Genomic DNA, 17,260 nt, shown 5'->3' with positions numbered 1-17,260 from the left:
GAGGTAAGTATTTTTAGTTTTACAGATGAGGAAACAGGCTAATAATGGAGAAAGAACGCAGTCTCTATAGAGATGATGTAACACCATAAAAAGTATAGTTTCATCAGAGGGCAGCAGGCATCATGGCACACAACAGAGGACAGACAGACGAGGAAGCGATTTGTCTCTTTTAAAGGCTTCCAAAGAGGGCCATACAGAGTTTTTAGCAAGCATTTGTATTTGGGGTATGGGGCCTTAATAATAGAGGAGATTCCTACAGTGAGGGAACTCTGGCCCAGGATATGGTACTGGAGGAAGATAAAGTAAGGGGGACTGGCTCCGGGGGATGTGCTGAGGGTTAATTGTGAGGGAAAAGGGGAAGGCTGCATTCTGGGGAGATGTTGGGAAGGGAAGGAAACTCACTCTGAGGCCTGAGAAGACTCATCTAGGGAGGAAAAAAAAGTAGTACTATTCAGGCCCCGTGCGGAAAAGAGGGAGACACAATTTAGACCTCAGAGACAGCACTGTTTGTATTTACACGTTTTATGTCAGACATTTCAAGAGTGTTTCACTGAATCTTCCATGAGAATTTTATAGGTAAGGAGAACAAATGTCTATTTTAGAAATTGAGGAAACTGAGGTTCAGAGAAACTACATAACCTGCCCATGGTTTCACAGCCAGTAAGTGGCAGTCTTCTGATAGCAAGTCCAAGGTTCTTTCCACAATACCTCCCTCTTCATATCAGACTCCAGAAGGAATCTTAGGATGAAAATATACCGAGTTACACCAGTAACTGGGAGGGATTGATTGTGTTTGTTTTATGGGAACAGGTTCTGTCAGCTTCTGTAGTTGTTAAGGTTAGAGTATGAGACCAGAAGAGCAGCTTTGAAAGGGAAGCAGAATTTTTTCACAGTTTGCAGAGGAAGATGTCTGAAGGAATAGGCCTTCAGATAATGTGGGAGAGGCCCAGGAATCTTCCTGGATGAAAGGAGTTTGCAGACAAGGGACAGAGGGAGAAAAACTAGATTTCCAGAAGGGTTCCTAAGGTAACACTAAAGCCATAGCCCCATTAAGTGCAAATCAAGGCAAGCACATGGCTGCTGCCTTCCTTCTTTGGTTCTGTCAGTACAACCTTGAGAGCTCTTCTTAGCCACCATCAGCCTCTTTCCTAGAAGCCCATTACTCTTCCAGCAGCAGCATACTAGACTGCTGTGTCTTGTTTGTGCTTGTTCAGGAGAACAGATGAGGTGGACGTGTGGGAGGTGGGGGACATACTGTTCTCTTTCTGAGTTTGTGTGGAATTTCCAAAGCTAGGCTCCTCTCTCACATTAGCCAAAGTGATGTGACTTGCTTCCCTCTGGCTGCCATTCCCAACTTTCCGGAGGCTGAGGTGCATGATTTCACATATTGACGGGGGGTGGGGCAGAATTTGACTTTGAAGGTGGGGGAAATTCCCTTCAAACTAGATGTTCAAATTCGTGCTCGCTCTCTACCCAATTCCAAGCTGCCTAGTAATCACTGGTATTATAAACAGGTAATTCCACCCTTTGGAAGAAGGAGGGGACTTAAACGATGAAAGCCAGACATCAGAGGCCTTTGAGGTTTATCGTGAAGCAGGCAAATATGCCATGATGACTCGAAGGCTCAAGTGGGACTAGTTTTTAGTGCTAACACGTGACTCACACAAAATGCAGCCACCTTTGTGCAGATCTTTCTAGGCAAATCTCCACTCGTGATAGGGAGATGTTTATCATATTACATTGCAGTGTTTCTTCAACAAGAGGAATGGTTCCTGAACAGGACGTAGCTTATGTTAATGATGAGCAAAGCTCTCTCGGGCATAAACCCGCTGATCCCATCATCTCGTTCACGGCCAGCCTGTTGGTTGAATGGTCACTGTAAGCAGCAGGTGCTAATGAGCTGAGCCAGCATTCTTTGGCCCACAGCTAGTTTGTGCAATTGGAGCCCTCCCCAGATGCTCATGGACAATCCCGAGATACCCCTTTTGCTCCCTTCACATGGAAAAGCCTCATGACCAAATTTTGGCATGACCTCTTCAAAGGAAATCCCCCTGTTATAGCAAGTTGCATTGGGGTTGGTAATCTCGTGTGATGAGCTTGTGAGTGTGAATGTGGCTCTGTTGTCCCCCTTTTGAGAATCGGTATGGTAATGCCCTTTCTCTCTTCCTCTGAGTTGAGTCAGGAAAGAAGTTGTGTCACCTTTGCTCCCCCGCCCCACTCCACAACCCAGTAGAAAGCATCAGACTTCAAGATATTGGCTCCCCACTTTGGAACTCAGTTTAAACCAGAACTTCCTGAGCATGTTAGCCAATAAGAATCCACTTGCATTCAATGACTGATTTATTCATCTAAAAGAAAGTTGAAAGTCCTTTTCTAGATGCTGGGTGTGTGGAGATGAAAGAGATGTGATCTGAACTCTCAAAGAATCAGAGTTTGGTGATGGCGTCTAAGTTCTAATGCAAATGTGTTACTTGCTCATAATGGAGACATGCATGTGTTCTATGAGGGTCTTTGGGATCCTCAGCACCACTCAACACGTTGCGTGTTCAACGGACTTTGCTAAAGAAGTATGGTTTGGGCCCTGAGACCGGGAGACCCAGAGTGGTGGTTGAGGGCGGGACAGGACCAGTACTGGTTTAGTGGAAATGCTGAGTTTGCTGTTGCCTTCCTCAGACAGAACCTCTTGATGTTGATATGCTGCTAAGAAACACATCTGCTAAGGAACACATCTGGCGCAGGGGCTGACTCTCCAGGGTGTAAATTTCCTGAGTGATGGCTTCTTCTTTCTCCTCTGATGCCTTTTGGGCATTTTATTGCTCCTTAGCACCTCTATGAGGAGAATTGTAGAAAGTGAGGAGGAGGTAGGGTGAAGAGGAGGAGGAGGTGCCGCTATTTCTAAATTTAGTGGAAAGGATGTAAAAGTGAAGTTAGAAGGGAAAGTCTGGAGTCTAGGGCTTTTACTTCCTCTGATTATCCCGTTTTCCTATTAGCCTAGGTGGTACTTGTAATAATAGTTACCACTAAGCACTAGGTGCCCAGCCTTCTGCTTAATGCTTTGTATTTATTATCTCATTTAATCCTCAAAAGATCCTTATGGTGTAGGAGATTATTAAGCCCATTTTGTAAATGAGGGAACAGCTCAGGGAAATACGTAATTGGCTGAAAGTCACATGGCTTCTAAGTGGAAGGGCTGGGATGGAACGGGGATCTCTCTGCCTCCAGAGCCCATATTTTCATGGTATTGGGCTCCCTAACACCAGGTGTTCTGATGTTTCAGGTGAAGAGATTGTTTTCTGAAGGCTGCGTTGGAGGCTGTGACAGAGCACAGAGCCCTGTGGAGCTGATGGGGAGGCTTTCTCAATAACATGGCCCTTCGCCATTAGCCTTGCCATGACCACATTTTTCACCAGCGTACCCCCCTGGATTCAAGATGCAAAGCAGGAGGAGGAAGTGGGCTGGAAACTAGTTCCCAGGCCTCGGGGCCGGGAGGCGGAGAGTCAAGTGAAGTGCCAATGTGAAATCTCGGGGACACCCTTCTCAAATGGGGAGAAGCTGAGGCCTCAGAGCCTCCCCCATCCAGAGCAGAGACCGTATAGCTGCCCTCAGCTGCACTGTGGCAAGGCGTTTGCCTCCAAGTACAAGCTGTATAGGTAGGTGATACTCCCATACTTCTTCCTGCCCTGAGGTTTCCAGAGGATAAAGCCAGAGAGACTCCACTGAGTGTGGGACTTTATCTGTGGCAGAAGAGTAGAGGTTAATTTGTCCCATAAGTGTACCCTGAACGTCAGCCGTTTGAGGTCACTCACTGAAAAATAATGGTGGTATTTTTTATTCAAACACTAGAATCTGATGGGTACAATATCGGATAGCCACGAACAAACTAGATAGAATTTTTTTTTTTTCAATACAGGTATACCTCATTGTATTGCACTTCACTTTATTGTACTTCTCAGATACTGCGATTTTTACAAATTGAAGGTTTGTGGCAACTCTCAGTCAAGAAAGTTGGCCCAGTTTTCCAACAGCATTTGCTCACTTCATGTCTCTGTGTCATGTTTTGGTAATTCTCACAAAAAAAGTTTATAGCTTGCTGAAGGCTCAGATGATAGCTAGCATTTTTTAGCAATAAAGTATTTTTTAATTAAGTATATACATTGGTTTTTTAGACATAATGCTATTGTACACTTAATAGACCACAGTATAGTGTAAACATAACTTTTATATGCACTAGGAAACCAAAAAATTCATGTGACTCCTATTATTGTGATGTTCACTTTATCGCAGTGGTCTGGAACCAAACCTGCAATATCTCTGAGGTACGCCTGTGCTGCTTTCCCCACCTACGTCAGGTAATGGTCAGAATATTAGCTCCAAATTAGGAATCAGTTTTAGAAGTTTAGAAGGAAAAGGAGACCCTCAGGTCCAATCTGTAAATTTTAAAGTGCAGGCTCAGAGTGGAGAAGTAACTTACCCAAGGTCTATAGCTTCTTAGGTCCTACAGTACCTCTTCTACTGAACTAGCATGCCACTCAGATGATTACTTATGTCTCTGTAGAGTCCCTGGTGTCCTCTGGGTTGGAAGATTTCCTGAAACTTCTAAGCCCAAGAACCCCTACTGAAAGTGAAATGGAATGTGAAAGCCCTGGTGTAAAGCAGATAATGACAGAGCAGCTTTGAAGGGAGGGGGGCCCGCTCGGACATAATTTTGATTTTATCCTTGCCTTTCTGTCAGAGGACCATGAACATGCCCTTTACCAAAAATGTAGACTTCCCTGATGCACAGTCATTTATCTCTTGACTATTATTTATTGATCTCCTGCCACATACCAGGCACAGTGTTCAGTGATACGGACAGAATAGTGAGCCAGACAGATGGGGGTGCTGGCCCTCCTTGAGTTTACTGTCTAGTAGCAGGGACAGACAGTAAATGAGTAAATACAAGGACAAGATGACCACAGAAAGCCTCAGTTCCTTGTCTGGAAAACAGTTGATAGGAAGGAACTAAAACAGGTAACAGGGTAGCGTGTGGCCAGGATTGCCCTCATGACAGTTCTGTTGTCCTCAGGAATGCTTTGATTCTGTGTGCTCCTCTGTCTTAGGTGAATTCCAGTTGGGGCTGTCCTCTTAGACTTTCTTAGTGACAGTCTGAGTGTCAGTGGGAGGCTACAGGAAAGGTCCTAGGCCAGGAGACAGGAGCCTTGACTCCACCCTTAGTCACTGTATTTTAGGTGAATTACTAAACCTCTCTGGGCCTTTGTTTCCTCACCTTCAAAATGAGGGAAATAGACTGTGGATCACTCAGCATCTCCCTCTCATACGTTTTCATGCCAGTTGTGTCCCAGGAGGTTAATAGTAGTAACCCTCATAGGTGTGAGCATTCACACATAGCATGAGGGTAATGGGTGCGATTGATAAGAATCACTGGGTGCTGTGCTAGAGACAGCAGTGGCATACCTAAGTGAACCTGGGTCTCAAGAAGGTCTGTGTTTAAATTCAGCCTCTGCCACTTACTGACTGGTGGGTGGGGCTGCCCTGTGTTTCAGCCTCTTAGGGAGAACAGCGTTAATCACACATCTCACAGGGCTTGCAAACAGTGGGACTCCAAAGTCTTGCTGAGTTGATTCTGAATGTACTGTGGAGCTCTGGATTGCAGTTCCTGGATTCGGAGCTGCTTTCCAGACAGAAAGGAGCAGGAGCAAACCAAGGGACACTGAGGTGCCAGATCACTGAAGAAAAGTTTTTCAGTGTTGCTGCTGTGCTCGCTTCGGCAGCACATATGCTAGAATTGAATGTTGCTGCTTTGTGTGGCAAACAATTTCAATGGTGCCAGTGGACATGCAGTGAAAAACGAATTGTCACACTCGAAGCCACTGTTCTCCTCCCCAAAGGCAGTTTCTTGTATGTCCTTGTTGAGACATTCAAACGTGTACTCCCTTCCTTCTTTATTTTCACAGGGGATTGTATTACACACACTATACTGAACTTCCTTTTTTGACTTGGCTCCCTATATCTTCGGATATTGTTCCAGATCAGGAAGTTTAGATACATTTCATTTTCCCTTTATTGTGTCATTTAAATTTTTATAAATACGCTTTTTTTTGCAAAGGAAATGCATTCAAAATTCAAAAGGTATATAATGAAAATTCTCCATCACACCCATAAAAGCTGCCCATTTCTTCTCCCCATAGGTAGCCAGTGTTGTCAGTTTCTTGTGTAGCCTTCCAGAAATATTTTAAGCTCATATAAGCAAACATACATATATCTTCCCTCTTTTCATATGTATAATACCATTCCATAGGCAGTATTCTGTCTCATGGGTTTTTTGACTTAAGTGTATCTAGGAGCTTGTTACCTGTGGTACGTATAAAGCTGCCATTATTTTAAAAAGTTGAGTTGGGAATTCTCTGGTGGTCCAGTGGTTAGGACTCTGCGCTTTCACTGCTGAGGACCCAGGTTCAATCCCTGATCGGGGAACGAAGATCCCACAAGCCTCATGGCCAGAAAAAAAAAAAGTTGAGTCATTTTATGGACATAGAATAACTTAATCAATTCCCTATTGATGGACATTTAGATTGTTCCTGATTTTTTGCCACTAAAATCAGTGCTGCAAAGAATAGCAGTACATGTGATTTTGCAGGTGGTCAGGGATATCTGTAGAATACAGTTGGCATGGTATTCCATTCCATTGCATGGCTGTACCATAGTTTTCGTGTCTGGTTGCCTGTTAGTGGACAACTCAGTTGTCTAGCCAGCCCTTGTGATCTCATTTCTTTCTCCTCTGCCCTCCATCCCTATCTCCAGGCACATGGCCACTCACTCAGCCCAGAAACCCCACCAGTGCATGTACTGTGATAAGATGTTTCACCGCAAGGATCATCTGCGGAACCACCTGCAGACCCATGACCCCAACAAAGAGGCCCTCCACTGTTCTGAGTGTGGTAAGAATTACAATACGAAGCTGGGCTACCGGCGCCACCTGGCCATGCATGCCGCCAGCAGTGGTGACCTCAGCTGCAAGGTGTGCCTGCAGACCTTCGAGAGTACCCAGGCCCTGCTAGAGCACCTGAAGGCCCACTCACGCCGGGTAGCAGGTGGCACTAAGGAGAAGAAGCACCCCTGTGACCACTGTGACCGGCGGTTCTATACCCGTAAGGATGTGCGGCGGCACCTGGTGGTCCACACAGGCCGGAAAGACTTCCTGTGCCAGTACTGTGCCCAGCGATTTGGCCGCAAAGACCACCTGACACGTCATGTCAAGAAGAGTCACTCGCAAGAGCTGCTCAAGATCAAGACAGAGCCAGTGGACATGTTAGGCCTACTCAGCTGCAGCTCCACAGTCAGCGTGAAGGAAGAGCTGAGCCCTGTGCTGTGCATGGCCTCTCGGGACGTGATGGGGGCCAAGGCCTTCCCTGGCATGTTGCCCATGGGCATGTATGGTGCCCACATCCCTACCATGCCCAGTGCGGGCGTGCCACACTCCCTGGTGCACAACACGCTGCCCATGGGTATGAGCTACCCTCTGGAGTCCTCACCTATCTCTTCCCCGGCTCAGCTTCCTCCAAAATACCAGCTTGGATCTACCTCATACTTGCCCGACAAATTGCCCAAAGTGGAGGTGGATAGTTTTCTGGCGGAGCTTCCTGGAAGCCTCTCTCTCTCATCCGCTGAACCCCAGCCCGCCTCACCTCAGCCGGCGGCAGCTGCGGCCCTCCTAGATGAAGCACTGCTCACCAAGAGCCCCGCCAACCTCTCTGAGGCCCTCTGCGCTGCTAATGTGGACTTCTCCCACTTACTGGGCTTTCTTCCTCTCAACCTGCCCCCGTGTAACCCACCCGGGGCCACAGGAGGCCTGGTCATGGGCTACTCCCAGGCCGAGGCGCAGCCCCTGCTCACCACTTTGCAAGCTCAGCCTCAAGATTCCCCGGGAGCTGGGGGACCGCTGAACTTTGGGCCTCTGCACTCCTTGCCTCCTGTCTTCACCTCTGGCCTGAGCACCACCACCCTGCCTCGTTTCCACCAGGCATTCCAGTAGCCCCAAGGAGGACCTCAGCTCAGTCTTGGCTCTGTCAGGGAGTCTCAGTATCTACCCCATATGCATCCCCCATGAAGGCAGCTGAGCTTTCAGAGCTGAGTTCAAAAAGAAAAATTTCAGTATCTGTATGGAGCACTTGGTTTGGGGGCTTGGGCTCCAGGATCAGTTCCAGGGAGGAGCCTTGAGCCCCAACCCCATGAAAAGATTTCATACAATAGGACTTCAGGTATTTTTACTTTTTTTTTTTTTTTAATCTGAATCGGGAGCCACACCTAGCCCTCTCCCTCTCCAAAGCATCAGAACCTCCTTCTCTTTGGAGAAGGGAGAGGTCTGTTGGAGACACAGAGGGTTTTACTTTGGATGACCTCTAGAGAAATAGCCCAAGAAGCCCGTCTTCTGGTCCCAGCCTGCAGACCCCACAGCAGTTGGTCAGGCCCTGCTGCAGCGGGTCCATCACCTGCTTCCAACCAACAGGCAGGAGAGAGGGCCTCTGTTCTTCCCCATCACCTCCATCCCTCCTGTCCTAGCACCTCCATTTTCAGTGTTTTCCAGCAACGGTACCGTTTACACAGTCGCCTCAGACACACCATTTCACCTCCCTTGCTGAGCTGTATAGCCTTAGAATGATTGCAGTGAACATTGTTTACACACCGTGAATCCATTCCCACCAGTCCATTCCAGTTGGCACCAGCCGGAACCATTTGGTACCTGGTGTTAACTGGAGCCCTGTTTACAAGGCGGAGTCGGGTCTCACTGACTTCTCTTCACTTGAGGTCATATTTTTCCCCTGTGGGGAAATAAACTGACTTTGGACTGCTTCAGTCTCTGCCATCTTCCATGACTGTGTCTGTTCCTGCCTTCCTCGGCAGAGTCCACAGGAGACAGGCAAGAAGATTGGAGCGGTTTTCTCACAGGTCTGCAATTCTGTTTTTCTCCAAGTACATTATGACCCCCTCATCCTCCTTTTGAACTGGAGAGGGGAAGAAGTGAAAGGCATGCCCACTTCCATCACCTCCCGCCCCAATTCTCTAATCCTCACCCTGAATGTCATGAGCTTTTATCATTAGTCTTGGAACGAGGGACTCCGGTTCTAGGCTGGTGTGGATAGCAAAGGAGAGGGTGAGACCTCATTTGTCTCTCTCCTGTCTCTTTTCCAGGAAGTTGTGGAATTGTTGGAAGAAGAGTTTTCAGAAAGTTAGGACTGGGCAGATAGTTGAGTCCTAATCTCTGGGTGTACATCATTGCCTCCCATACCAAACTTTTTTCTTCTCTACAGTGTTCCTCCTCTTTCCCACTTTGCAGTCCCGTGGCCTCAGGCCCACTGTGCCTAGGCTTCTCTGCTCTCCATCAAAGAACTTCCATCTTCCTCTCACTTTTGCCGCCAGTACTCAGCAAGTTTCTTGCAACAAATGATTAGTTCTTCTGACTTGTGGGGCTCCCTGCCACAGACAGCACAGCTCTTGCCCAGCTGAACCCCATCCCTGCTTCATCTCAGTTCTGCATGGGCTTCGCTCTTCCCACTCGTGGAAGGGAGGCAGCTCAGGGACCACCAGTGTGGGGCCCTCTTGAGACACTTCCACTCTGATTCAGAAACACACTCCTACCTCTTTACTGTTAACTCCTACAGATGCAGCCAGCAGTTTCTGGGCGCTTCTCTCAGCAGGTGCCTCATACTGGCTTCTCCACTAGGGTTTCAGGACAAACTACCGAGGAACTGCCTCAGCCTCTTCCCAGTCCTCCCCCCCTCCCCCTTCTGTCTAGAAATCACTTTGGTTTATCATCAGGAACTGAGCAGGTCCAAGACCCAGCCTTCTGCTTCAGCCCAGGCCAGTACTGTTCCTTTGAGGTGAAAGCCTTATAATGTAGCTCCCTGGCCCTTGATTGGAAGCATTGTGGAGTGAATAAGCATGTTTTAATTTAGGCAGGCTAGTTTGGGATACCTTTAAAAAAAAAAAAACAAAACCAGATATAAAGGTGTCTGGCAAGATTAGAATCAGAGTAGGTGATTTGCTTCTAAAAATTAGTTTCAGTGAGTCCCAGGGACTAATTAAGGTTTACTTTTAAAAGCGTCCCCTTGGTACGCAGCCGCCTCCTGCATGCTGTGCATGTTATTGGGACTCGTATATAGGAAATGGTATGTGAGGATCCAAACAGGACTCTGCTGCCATTCTCCTTGTCGTCTCTGATCTTCATCACTAGACCCAGCAACCCTCAGCCCTCCCTGCCACCTTCCCTGCATCTTTCGTTTACAGAGGCAAATGGGCCTCTGGCCACAGAATATAAAGTCTTGGGCTGTTAGAAGAGTCGCCTCCTCTTTGCCTGCTCTTTCCTGTCCCTTCCTTGAATACTCTCCCCCATTAGTGATGCTGGGAAACTCATAGGACAGGCAAAGCAACTATTTAAAACCTTATAACTGGGGCCTTGCCCCTCCTCCCCTCACTTCTTCCTTCCGTCCTGTTCCTCTTTTCTTCTTCCTTCAATGCCCTTCCCACCCACAAGGAATTTTCCTATCACTGTGAACTTTGCTGGTGCAGAGGAACATTTGCCTTCACCTTTTTTTTGGACCATAGACACCCAGCCATTTCTTAAACCTCCCCAAAATTTAAAAAAAGAAAAAAGTCCATATTGGCCTGGTTCAGAGGATAAGAATAGCTTTATCCTACTCAGTACCAAACCCACTTCAGTACCCTTACTGAGGCCATGAGAGCCTAGGGGTTTCTGCCCAGGACAGGAGCCACGGCATGTTGGCAGAGACCAAACGGGGACCAGGAAAAGGGGTGATGTTCCCTTCCCCCACCACCTCCAACCTCTGTCAGCATGAGCTGCCTTGAACAGTGGCAGGCAACTCCCCCTCTGCACAGTAGCTGGTCAGGGTTGAGTGCAGTCCTGGGGGCCAGGGGATAGCATGCCCAGTTGTGTCAGCTCAGAGGATCTGTGCACATCTTAGAGATGTGAGAGGTAGGGAAAGGAATAACAATGAGGTTTTTTCCCTCACCCTTTTACAATGGCATTTTGTTAATGGAAATCTGGGAAGCAGGTGTGATTACTTCTTTTGCTCGTAGATATTGTCCTAAGTTGAAATTCTCTCACTGCCCTAAACTTTCCCCTAGTAGCCCTTTAAGTCTCCACCCCCCTTCTTTTTGGTAGCTGTTTTCTCCACCCTCTCTCCACCTCCTCTCTTATCTAGGAGCTGTTTTTAAGCACGATTTTTTTTAACAGTTTATATTGTACAGGATCAATATTTTGCTTTTTAACAAGGATATTTATGTAATAAGAAACTTTGCCTTAGGCAGGTGTTGGCCAGAAAAGTCCAGATTCCTCTGGGACCCCACCCTGGCCTCTCCTGGAACTCTGAACCTGCTGTGGAAGGAATTGGCTGTAACCTCACCACTGGAGAGTAGGGTCTGTGGCGAGGGAAAGGGGTGTACTGGTGTGACAGGAGAAGGATCCACCATCATAATCTAGTGCCTCTATGGAGGGGTTTGGAAGAAGCATTCCAGTTCAGTTTCTTCGGGTGTGAGCTTCCTTCCTTAGCGGGTTCTCCCCATAGTGCACCTCTCCACCTCCTACTGTTTGGCACTAGAACTCCTGAAACACCACTTCTCATACACCTCCCTCCCTCCTTCCCAGTGGTCAAGGCTTTGGAGCCACTCTTTCGGAACGCCAGATTATTTAAAGAGAGAAAAATACAAGACAAAACCTTCTAGCACTTTGTAAACACAGTGAATAACCTCTTGGAGTATTTTTGGCTTTATATAAAACAAGGTTTTTAATTGTAAAATATAAGTGCCATTAGAAAATGCACAGGGCCTATCTTTGTTAAAGTAGATTTTTCAATGTTTTGCAGAATTACATTTTCAAAAAAAAGTTTTTATAATGAAGTTGTTTATTAAAAACTTCTGAATGATGTGTTTGGAAGTTGTGAACCTGTTTGATTGGGAAGGGGTAGGAGAGAGCTTGAAGAAGAACTGGAATCCAGACATCTTTAGCATCCAAGGGGATGATGAGTATAGGGCAGACAGTAACAACCTTTCACATTAGCACCTACAAACTTTGCCCTTTGATATTAAAGATCTTTGAGGTAAGTGGCATCATGCCACCACTTAATATTTTTGGGTCAGAAAAACCAAATTGGCTTAAATGGTGAAATTTCATGTCACTGAAAATGCCAGATGAAGTGCAGTCTTGAGGTTAATATTGATCCAGCAGCTAAAACATGGTTGGCCTTAGCATTCCTGTGTTTGCCCTATCTTGTGCAGTTGTGACTTCATCCTCCAGCCCTTCAAAATGGTTTGTCCCTTTATGTAGAAGAATGCTGCCATAATTCCAGTCATTTTCACACAGTGCTGACCACAACTGGAGAGGGACCCTTTCTGGGAGAGAGGAGTCCTTTATTCACGTAAGCGTCTCCTGTCTCATTGGCCATGATGGCATTCTGTGCCATCCCAAAACCAGTCACTATAGGCCAGTGATGCCAAGGCTGAGACAAGGGTTGGAGTAGTTTCTCAAAGGAAATTTGGGGTAGTGTTAGGATGAGGAATGGATGCTGGTTGTCCAAGAAAAAAATGTCATCCATTGCCCAAGGTGCACAGCTGGTAAGTGACAGAGCTAGGACCTAACCTTGACCACACTCGTGCCTACCCATTTGGTTCAGACAGACTCTTGAAAGGCCATTATGGCTTCACCTGATGTTGCTTGGCCAGTCTCCAGTGAAGGTAGTCATGACTATTCCGGGCCTCATGCTCTGTACTGAGATCCTCCTGTCCAAGGCTCAGACTGAGCTTGCCTTTCTGGGGTCTGGAGCCAGTGTTCATAGCCAAGCAGTGCAAATCACTCCAGAGACCAGCCCAAGAATTTATGGGACGTTAAGTGTTAATGTGTGTAACAGGTGCTTTATGTACAAAGGCAGTGGGCTGGGTGTTCATCTCTTTGGCCTTCTGTTTACTTGACTAACTGTCCACCCCAGTGGGTTGGATCCCTGCTAGGGCCCCAAGAGAATCCACCTTGCCCTCTAGGGGATGCATACCCAGGAGTGGGTCTGGGGGCTCAAAGCTATCTTTTCCATTGGATGGGAGGAAGCTGGAGGCCTTCTGGAGGAGGTGGCAAGGACTTCCAGGTGAGCGGGTGGGGTATTGGGTGTATTGACCTCCATGGGCCACAAGTTAGGGAGCTGAGATCACAGGAGCGCAGGTGCACTTGCAGGATCAGGGCTGCAGGGGCTGGTCCATCCAGGCTCTTACTATCTGTGCACAGACCCTGCACTTCAGACTAGAGTTCACATTTGTGAAATGTCTGGAGCAGAGAAAGGGGTAGCCCCTAGGCCTAGGACGAGGTGAAGCCATGTCCACCCTTCAGCCTGTCAGCCCAGGAAGATTCAGCTCGTTCAGGGAAACCAGGCAGAGGCCCACTTGCCTCCTGGTTGGCAGCATTTGGGATCTTCCCTTGCCCTTAGATCCTTCTACTCAGACCTTGTTTCTGCCTTTCCCCACAAATATTTTGAGCACCTCTGTGTGCCTGACAATTACTATGCAAGTTTCAGTCTAGTCAGCCGCTGCAAAGGATACCTCTTGAGTCCTCTGCATATGCCTGAGTAATTTATCCTGTGAAAGCTGCCCCAAAGCCACAGTCGAGTGTGGGCATCAGCCGACTCCCACCTGTCCACCGCAGATGCGGGGAACAGTAATTGCCTGGCGTGGTGGCTCTGGGGTTGGGCCTGATCCTGGGCGCCTGCTCAGAGCTGTTCGCTGCTTGGTACACCCCTGCACTTCACCCCATTTCCACCGCCGACTCTCAGTTCTGTCTGGGCGCCCGCAGTCGCATCCCCACCGGGCAGCCCCCTGCCACTCCACCAGGCGCCTAGTCCCAAGACAGCCGGGGAACCCTTGCGAATCACATCCGTAAAAGCGTCGGGGCGCAAGGGGCGGGGCGAGCCCCGTAGGAGAAAATCGGGCCTCCCTGCCTACTACTCGCGGTCCCGCTGGGGTCGCTGCCAGCCGCCCCTCTCGCTGAACCCGCAGTATCGCCCGCGCGCCCCGAGCCCCTCCAGGCCAGAGGCTCCCGCAGGTGATGGCGGACGAGGGTGCGGGGGGCCTGGAAACCGCCGCGCGCCCGGTCACCGCGTCTGGGGCCCAAGAGGCTGGGGGACGCGGGTATCCCGACCCCGCAGCCCGCCCAGGGACCGCCCTACCTGCCCCGGGGGGCCGGGAAGCGGCCTCCGCGGCCACTGGCCTGAGCCCAGAAAACGGCCTTTTCGGGGACGGGGGCCCAGAAACCTGTGGCGCAGAAGGGTGGGAGGCTCGGGCTGGAGCCGGCGGGAAGGCAGAGGAAGTGACGAGTGGGGAGGGCGCCATCTTCATGGAGGAGGCGGAGCGGGAGGTGGGGAAGCAGCCTGTGGGAGAGGAGATGGAGGTGGCCGAGAAGCTGGTGCGGGGGGAGAAGCTGGAGGTGGGAGCGGAGGCGCAGCAAGGCCCGGGGCTCCTGAACTTTGGTGGCCCAGTTGTGGACCCGCTGGAAGCCATCCAGTGGGAGCTGGAGGCCGCAGGCAGACAGGGCCTACCTGCGGCTGGAGCGCAGCTTTGGGCACATGCACCGGTTGCACCTAGCCCGAAGGAGCTTCATCATCCAAAATATTCCTGGCTTCTGGGTCACCACCTTCCTGAACCACCCGCAGCTGTCAGCCGTGATCAGCCCCCGAGGCAAAGACATGCTCTGCTACCTGATGAATTTGGAAGTGAGGGAGCACAGGCACGCCAGGACGGGCTGCAAGTTCAAGTTCAGTTTTGGGGGCAGCCCCTACTTCCGGAACAAGGTGATAGTGAAGAAGTATGAGTGCAGATCCTCAGGCCGGGTGGTGTCAATTGCAAGTCGCATTTGCTGGCACTGGGGCCAGGAACCTCCAACTCTGGTACACAGGAACCGGGACACCATCCACAGCTTCTTCAGCTGGTTCTCAAAGCACAGCCTCCCGGAGGCCGACAGGGTTGCCCAGATTATTAAAGAGGACCTGTGGCCCAACCCCCTGCAGTACTACCTGCTCTGGGATAGGCCCCACAGAGCCAGGCAAGGCCTAGCAAGGTGGCCCACAGAGGCCCCTCCTAGGCCCTATGGGTTCCAGTCTGGCTAAGTCCTGCCCTGGGACCTGGCCCCTACACAAGACTCCTTTCTGCCTCCTGGGGACCTGGGCTTAGGCCAGCCATGGCACTCTGCTGTCTGCTTTCTGTTCCATGTACTCGGACCCCTTTGGACTTCAGTGGACTCAGCTCCGAGATTGTGGCCTTCATGGCCACGCTCTTCTATTTCCCTGTAGGCTCCATGCATCACATGACTGTCACATGCCACAGTGTCTACCCAAGCACCCAGCGCTGTGGACAGGTACTACCATCATCTTCATGGCCTGGACCTGTCTTTGATCCTCTCCTCCCCCCCTTTTTTTTTTTTTTTTTTTTTTGCGGTACGCGGGCCTCTCACTGTTGTGGCCTCTCCTGTTGCGGAGCACAGGCTCCGGACACGCAGGGTCAGCGGACATGGCTCACGGACCCAGCCGCTCCGCAGCATGTGGGATCTTCCCGGACTGGGGCACGAACCCGCGTCCCCTGCATCAACAGGCGGACTCTCAACCACTGCACCACCAGGGAAGCCCCACCACCCATTTTTTACATGGGCACCCACAGGTCATCACTAGGAGGACCAGTGCCTCTTTGAGGCCTACTCCTTCAAGGCCACAGCATGCCAGGCTTCATACTTAATGCTGACCCCACACCTGTCTGTGGCAAGCTGAGTCTTGTCACCCAAGAGGAAGTGGGTGCATTTGGTCAGCCAGACTTGGACATTCCAGGACCTCAGGACCACAGGCCAGGCTAATGGACTGTTGGGCATCTAGCAGAATGGGCATGGGGTGAGGTCAAGGACATGAAGCAGTGGGCAGTGCATTCTTTGTGACCACACTGCTCTTCTTACCCCTGCTACTGACTTTTGAAGGTCTGTGTCCTGCCTGTGTCTGGTCATCGCCCTTCTCATGAGTTTCACCCAGGTTGCCAGCGACCTTGTTGCCTGCTCCCAGGTCTATAAGGACCTCAAGAACTGCCTGTGAACCCAGGTGGGCCACCTGCCAATGCACAAGAGCTCCCCAAACCCCAGGAACTCTGCCATGCTGGCATATCTGGGCATGCACTTAAGGCAGGGACAGTAATGGAGTCCCTTCCAGAAGCCTACCTTCCTGAGCTCCAGTCACTGGACTCACACAGAACCCAACTCCCCTGTCTCCACTTGTTTTTAGGTGGCCAGCTTGGGGGTGCTGGAGAGGGGGTGTTTCTGGTCGTGAGGCCTTTCTCCACCTGCTGAGATCTCAAATGTTTGTTTTTATTTTCTTTAAAGTGATAGCTCAGAAACAAAATAACTGAAGAAGCAAGGGTTTTTACAAACAGCTGAGGAGACAGGCTTTCTTGTTGAATTTGCCTCTCCGATTGTCTCCAGAGAGGGAGGGTTGTCCTCTAGCTTGGCGGAGCTCTCTTTGCCCCCTCTGCCCCAGTGCCCTGTCCCCCTCAGCAACGGGGGACAGCACAGGGCCCCTGAGCAGAGACACCAGGAGCTCCGGGCCCGCAGGGATAGCACGTTGTTTTGTTTCGTGCTGTGTTCTTGGAGACTAACTTTAGCTCCAACTCTACTTTCTTCTCCTTTCGCCGGGTCCAAACCCTCATGGGATCCTGTTAGTACAGGAGCTTAGCCGAGCCCCACTCCTGAGACGCCCTAAGACAGTTTTTTTGGACTGTCTCCATCTCATTTTGGGGGAATGACCATACCCAGGTCCCTTCCCATGGAAGGGCTTCTCTTCTGCTCCCGAGGACCTGGGGAGACCTTAACACAAAGTAAAGCGGGGGGCTGCTCTCGGCAGGGGCGTGCAAGAGAAGTTGGAGCCAGCTGGGAAGACAGGGATGGAGGAGGGCCTGCAAGGTGCAGGGAGGGGAGCCCCCGAATCTTCTTAACTTTTTTGATTCACCAACTGATCTTTTAATATTTTTTTCCTTTTATTTTTTAAAATTTATTTTTATTTGATTATTCCAGTTTCTAAAAATTTTGATGGTCAACCCTACTGAGGAAATTTGTAGATTTTTTTAAACATCTTTATTGCAGTATAATTGCTTTACAATGATGTGTTAGTTTCTGCTTTATAACAAAGTGAATCAGCTATACATACACGTATATCCCCATACCCCCTCCCTCTTGTGCCTC

At 49.5% G+C, this 17,260-nt stretch overlaps 2 protein-coding genes across 2 annotated transcripts; both read left to right on the top strand.

The window, feature by feature from the left end:
• Positions 1-2,074: 2,074 nt before the first annotated feature.
• Positions 2,075-13,350, top strand: PLAGL2 (PLAG1 like zinc finger 2). The gene is made up of 2 exons (XM_024743173.1): positions 2,075-3,650; positions 6,802-13,350. Exons 1-2 carry the CDS (start codon positions 3,391-3,393, stop codon positions 8,030-8,032), a joined length of 1,491 nt encoding a protein of 496 aa, XP_024598941.1. The 5' UTR covers positions 2,075-3,390; the 3' UTR covers positions 8,033-13,350.
• A 546-nt stretch (positions 13,351-13,896) lies between these two features.
• Positions 13,897-15,564, top strand: LOC112398370 (putative testis-specific Y-encoded-like protein 3). Its single transcript, XM_024742861.1, is given in 2 exon segments — positions 13,897-14,568; positions 14,570-15,564. Coding segments are annotated over 2 exon segments (1,056 nt in total). The 5' UTR covers positions 13,897-14,098; the 3' UTR covers positions 15,156-15,564.
• The last annotated feature ends 1,696 nt before the right edge of the window (positions 15,565-17,260 follow it).

The sequence above is a fragment of the Neophocaena asiaeorientalis genome, unplaced genomic scaffold, assembly GCF_003031525.2.
Source record: "Neophocaena asiaeorientalis asiaeorientalis breed wild unplaced genomic scaffold, Neophocaena_asiaeorientalis_V1.1 scaffold82, whole genome shotgun sequence".
Classification (NCBI taxonomy): domain Eukaryota; kingdom Metazoa; phylum Chordata; class Mammalia; order Artiodactyla; family Phocoenidae; genus Neophocaena; species Neophocaena asiaeorientalis.
The sequence above is the reverse complement of the archived record's forward strand: the minus strand, read 5'-3'. Positions and strand labels throughout refer to the sequence as shown.

Bases quoted from the DNA above. Each gene is read 5' to 3' on its own strand.
- PLAGL2 (XM_024743173.1), top strand. From the start codon at position 3,391: ATGACCACATTTTTCACCAGCGTACCCCCCTGGATTCAAGATGCAAAG. The intron at 3,651-6,801 runs GTAGGTGATACT...CCCTATCTCCAG, and splicing joins TCCAAGTACAAGCTGTATAG to GCACATGGCCACTCACTCAG.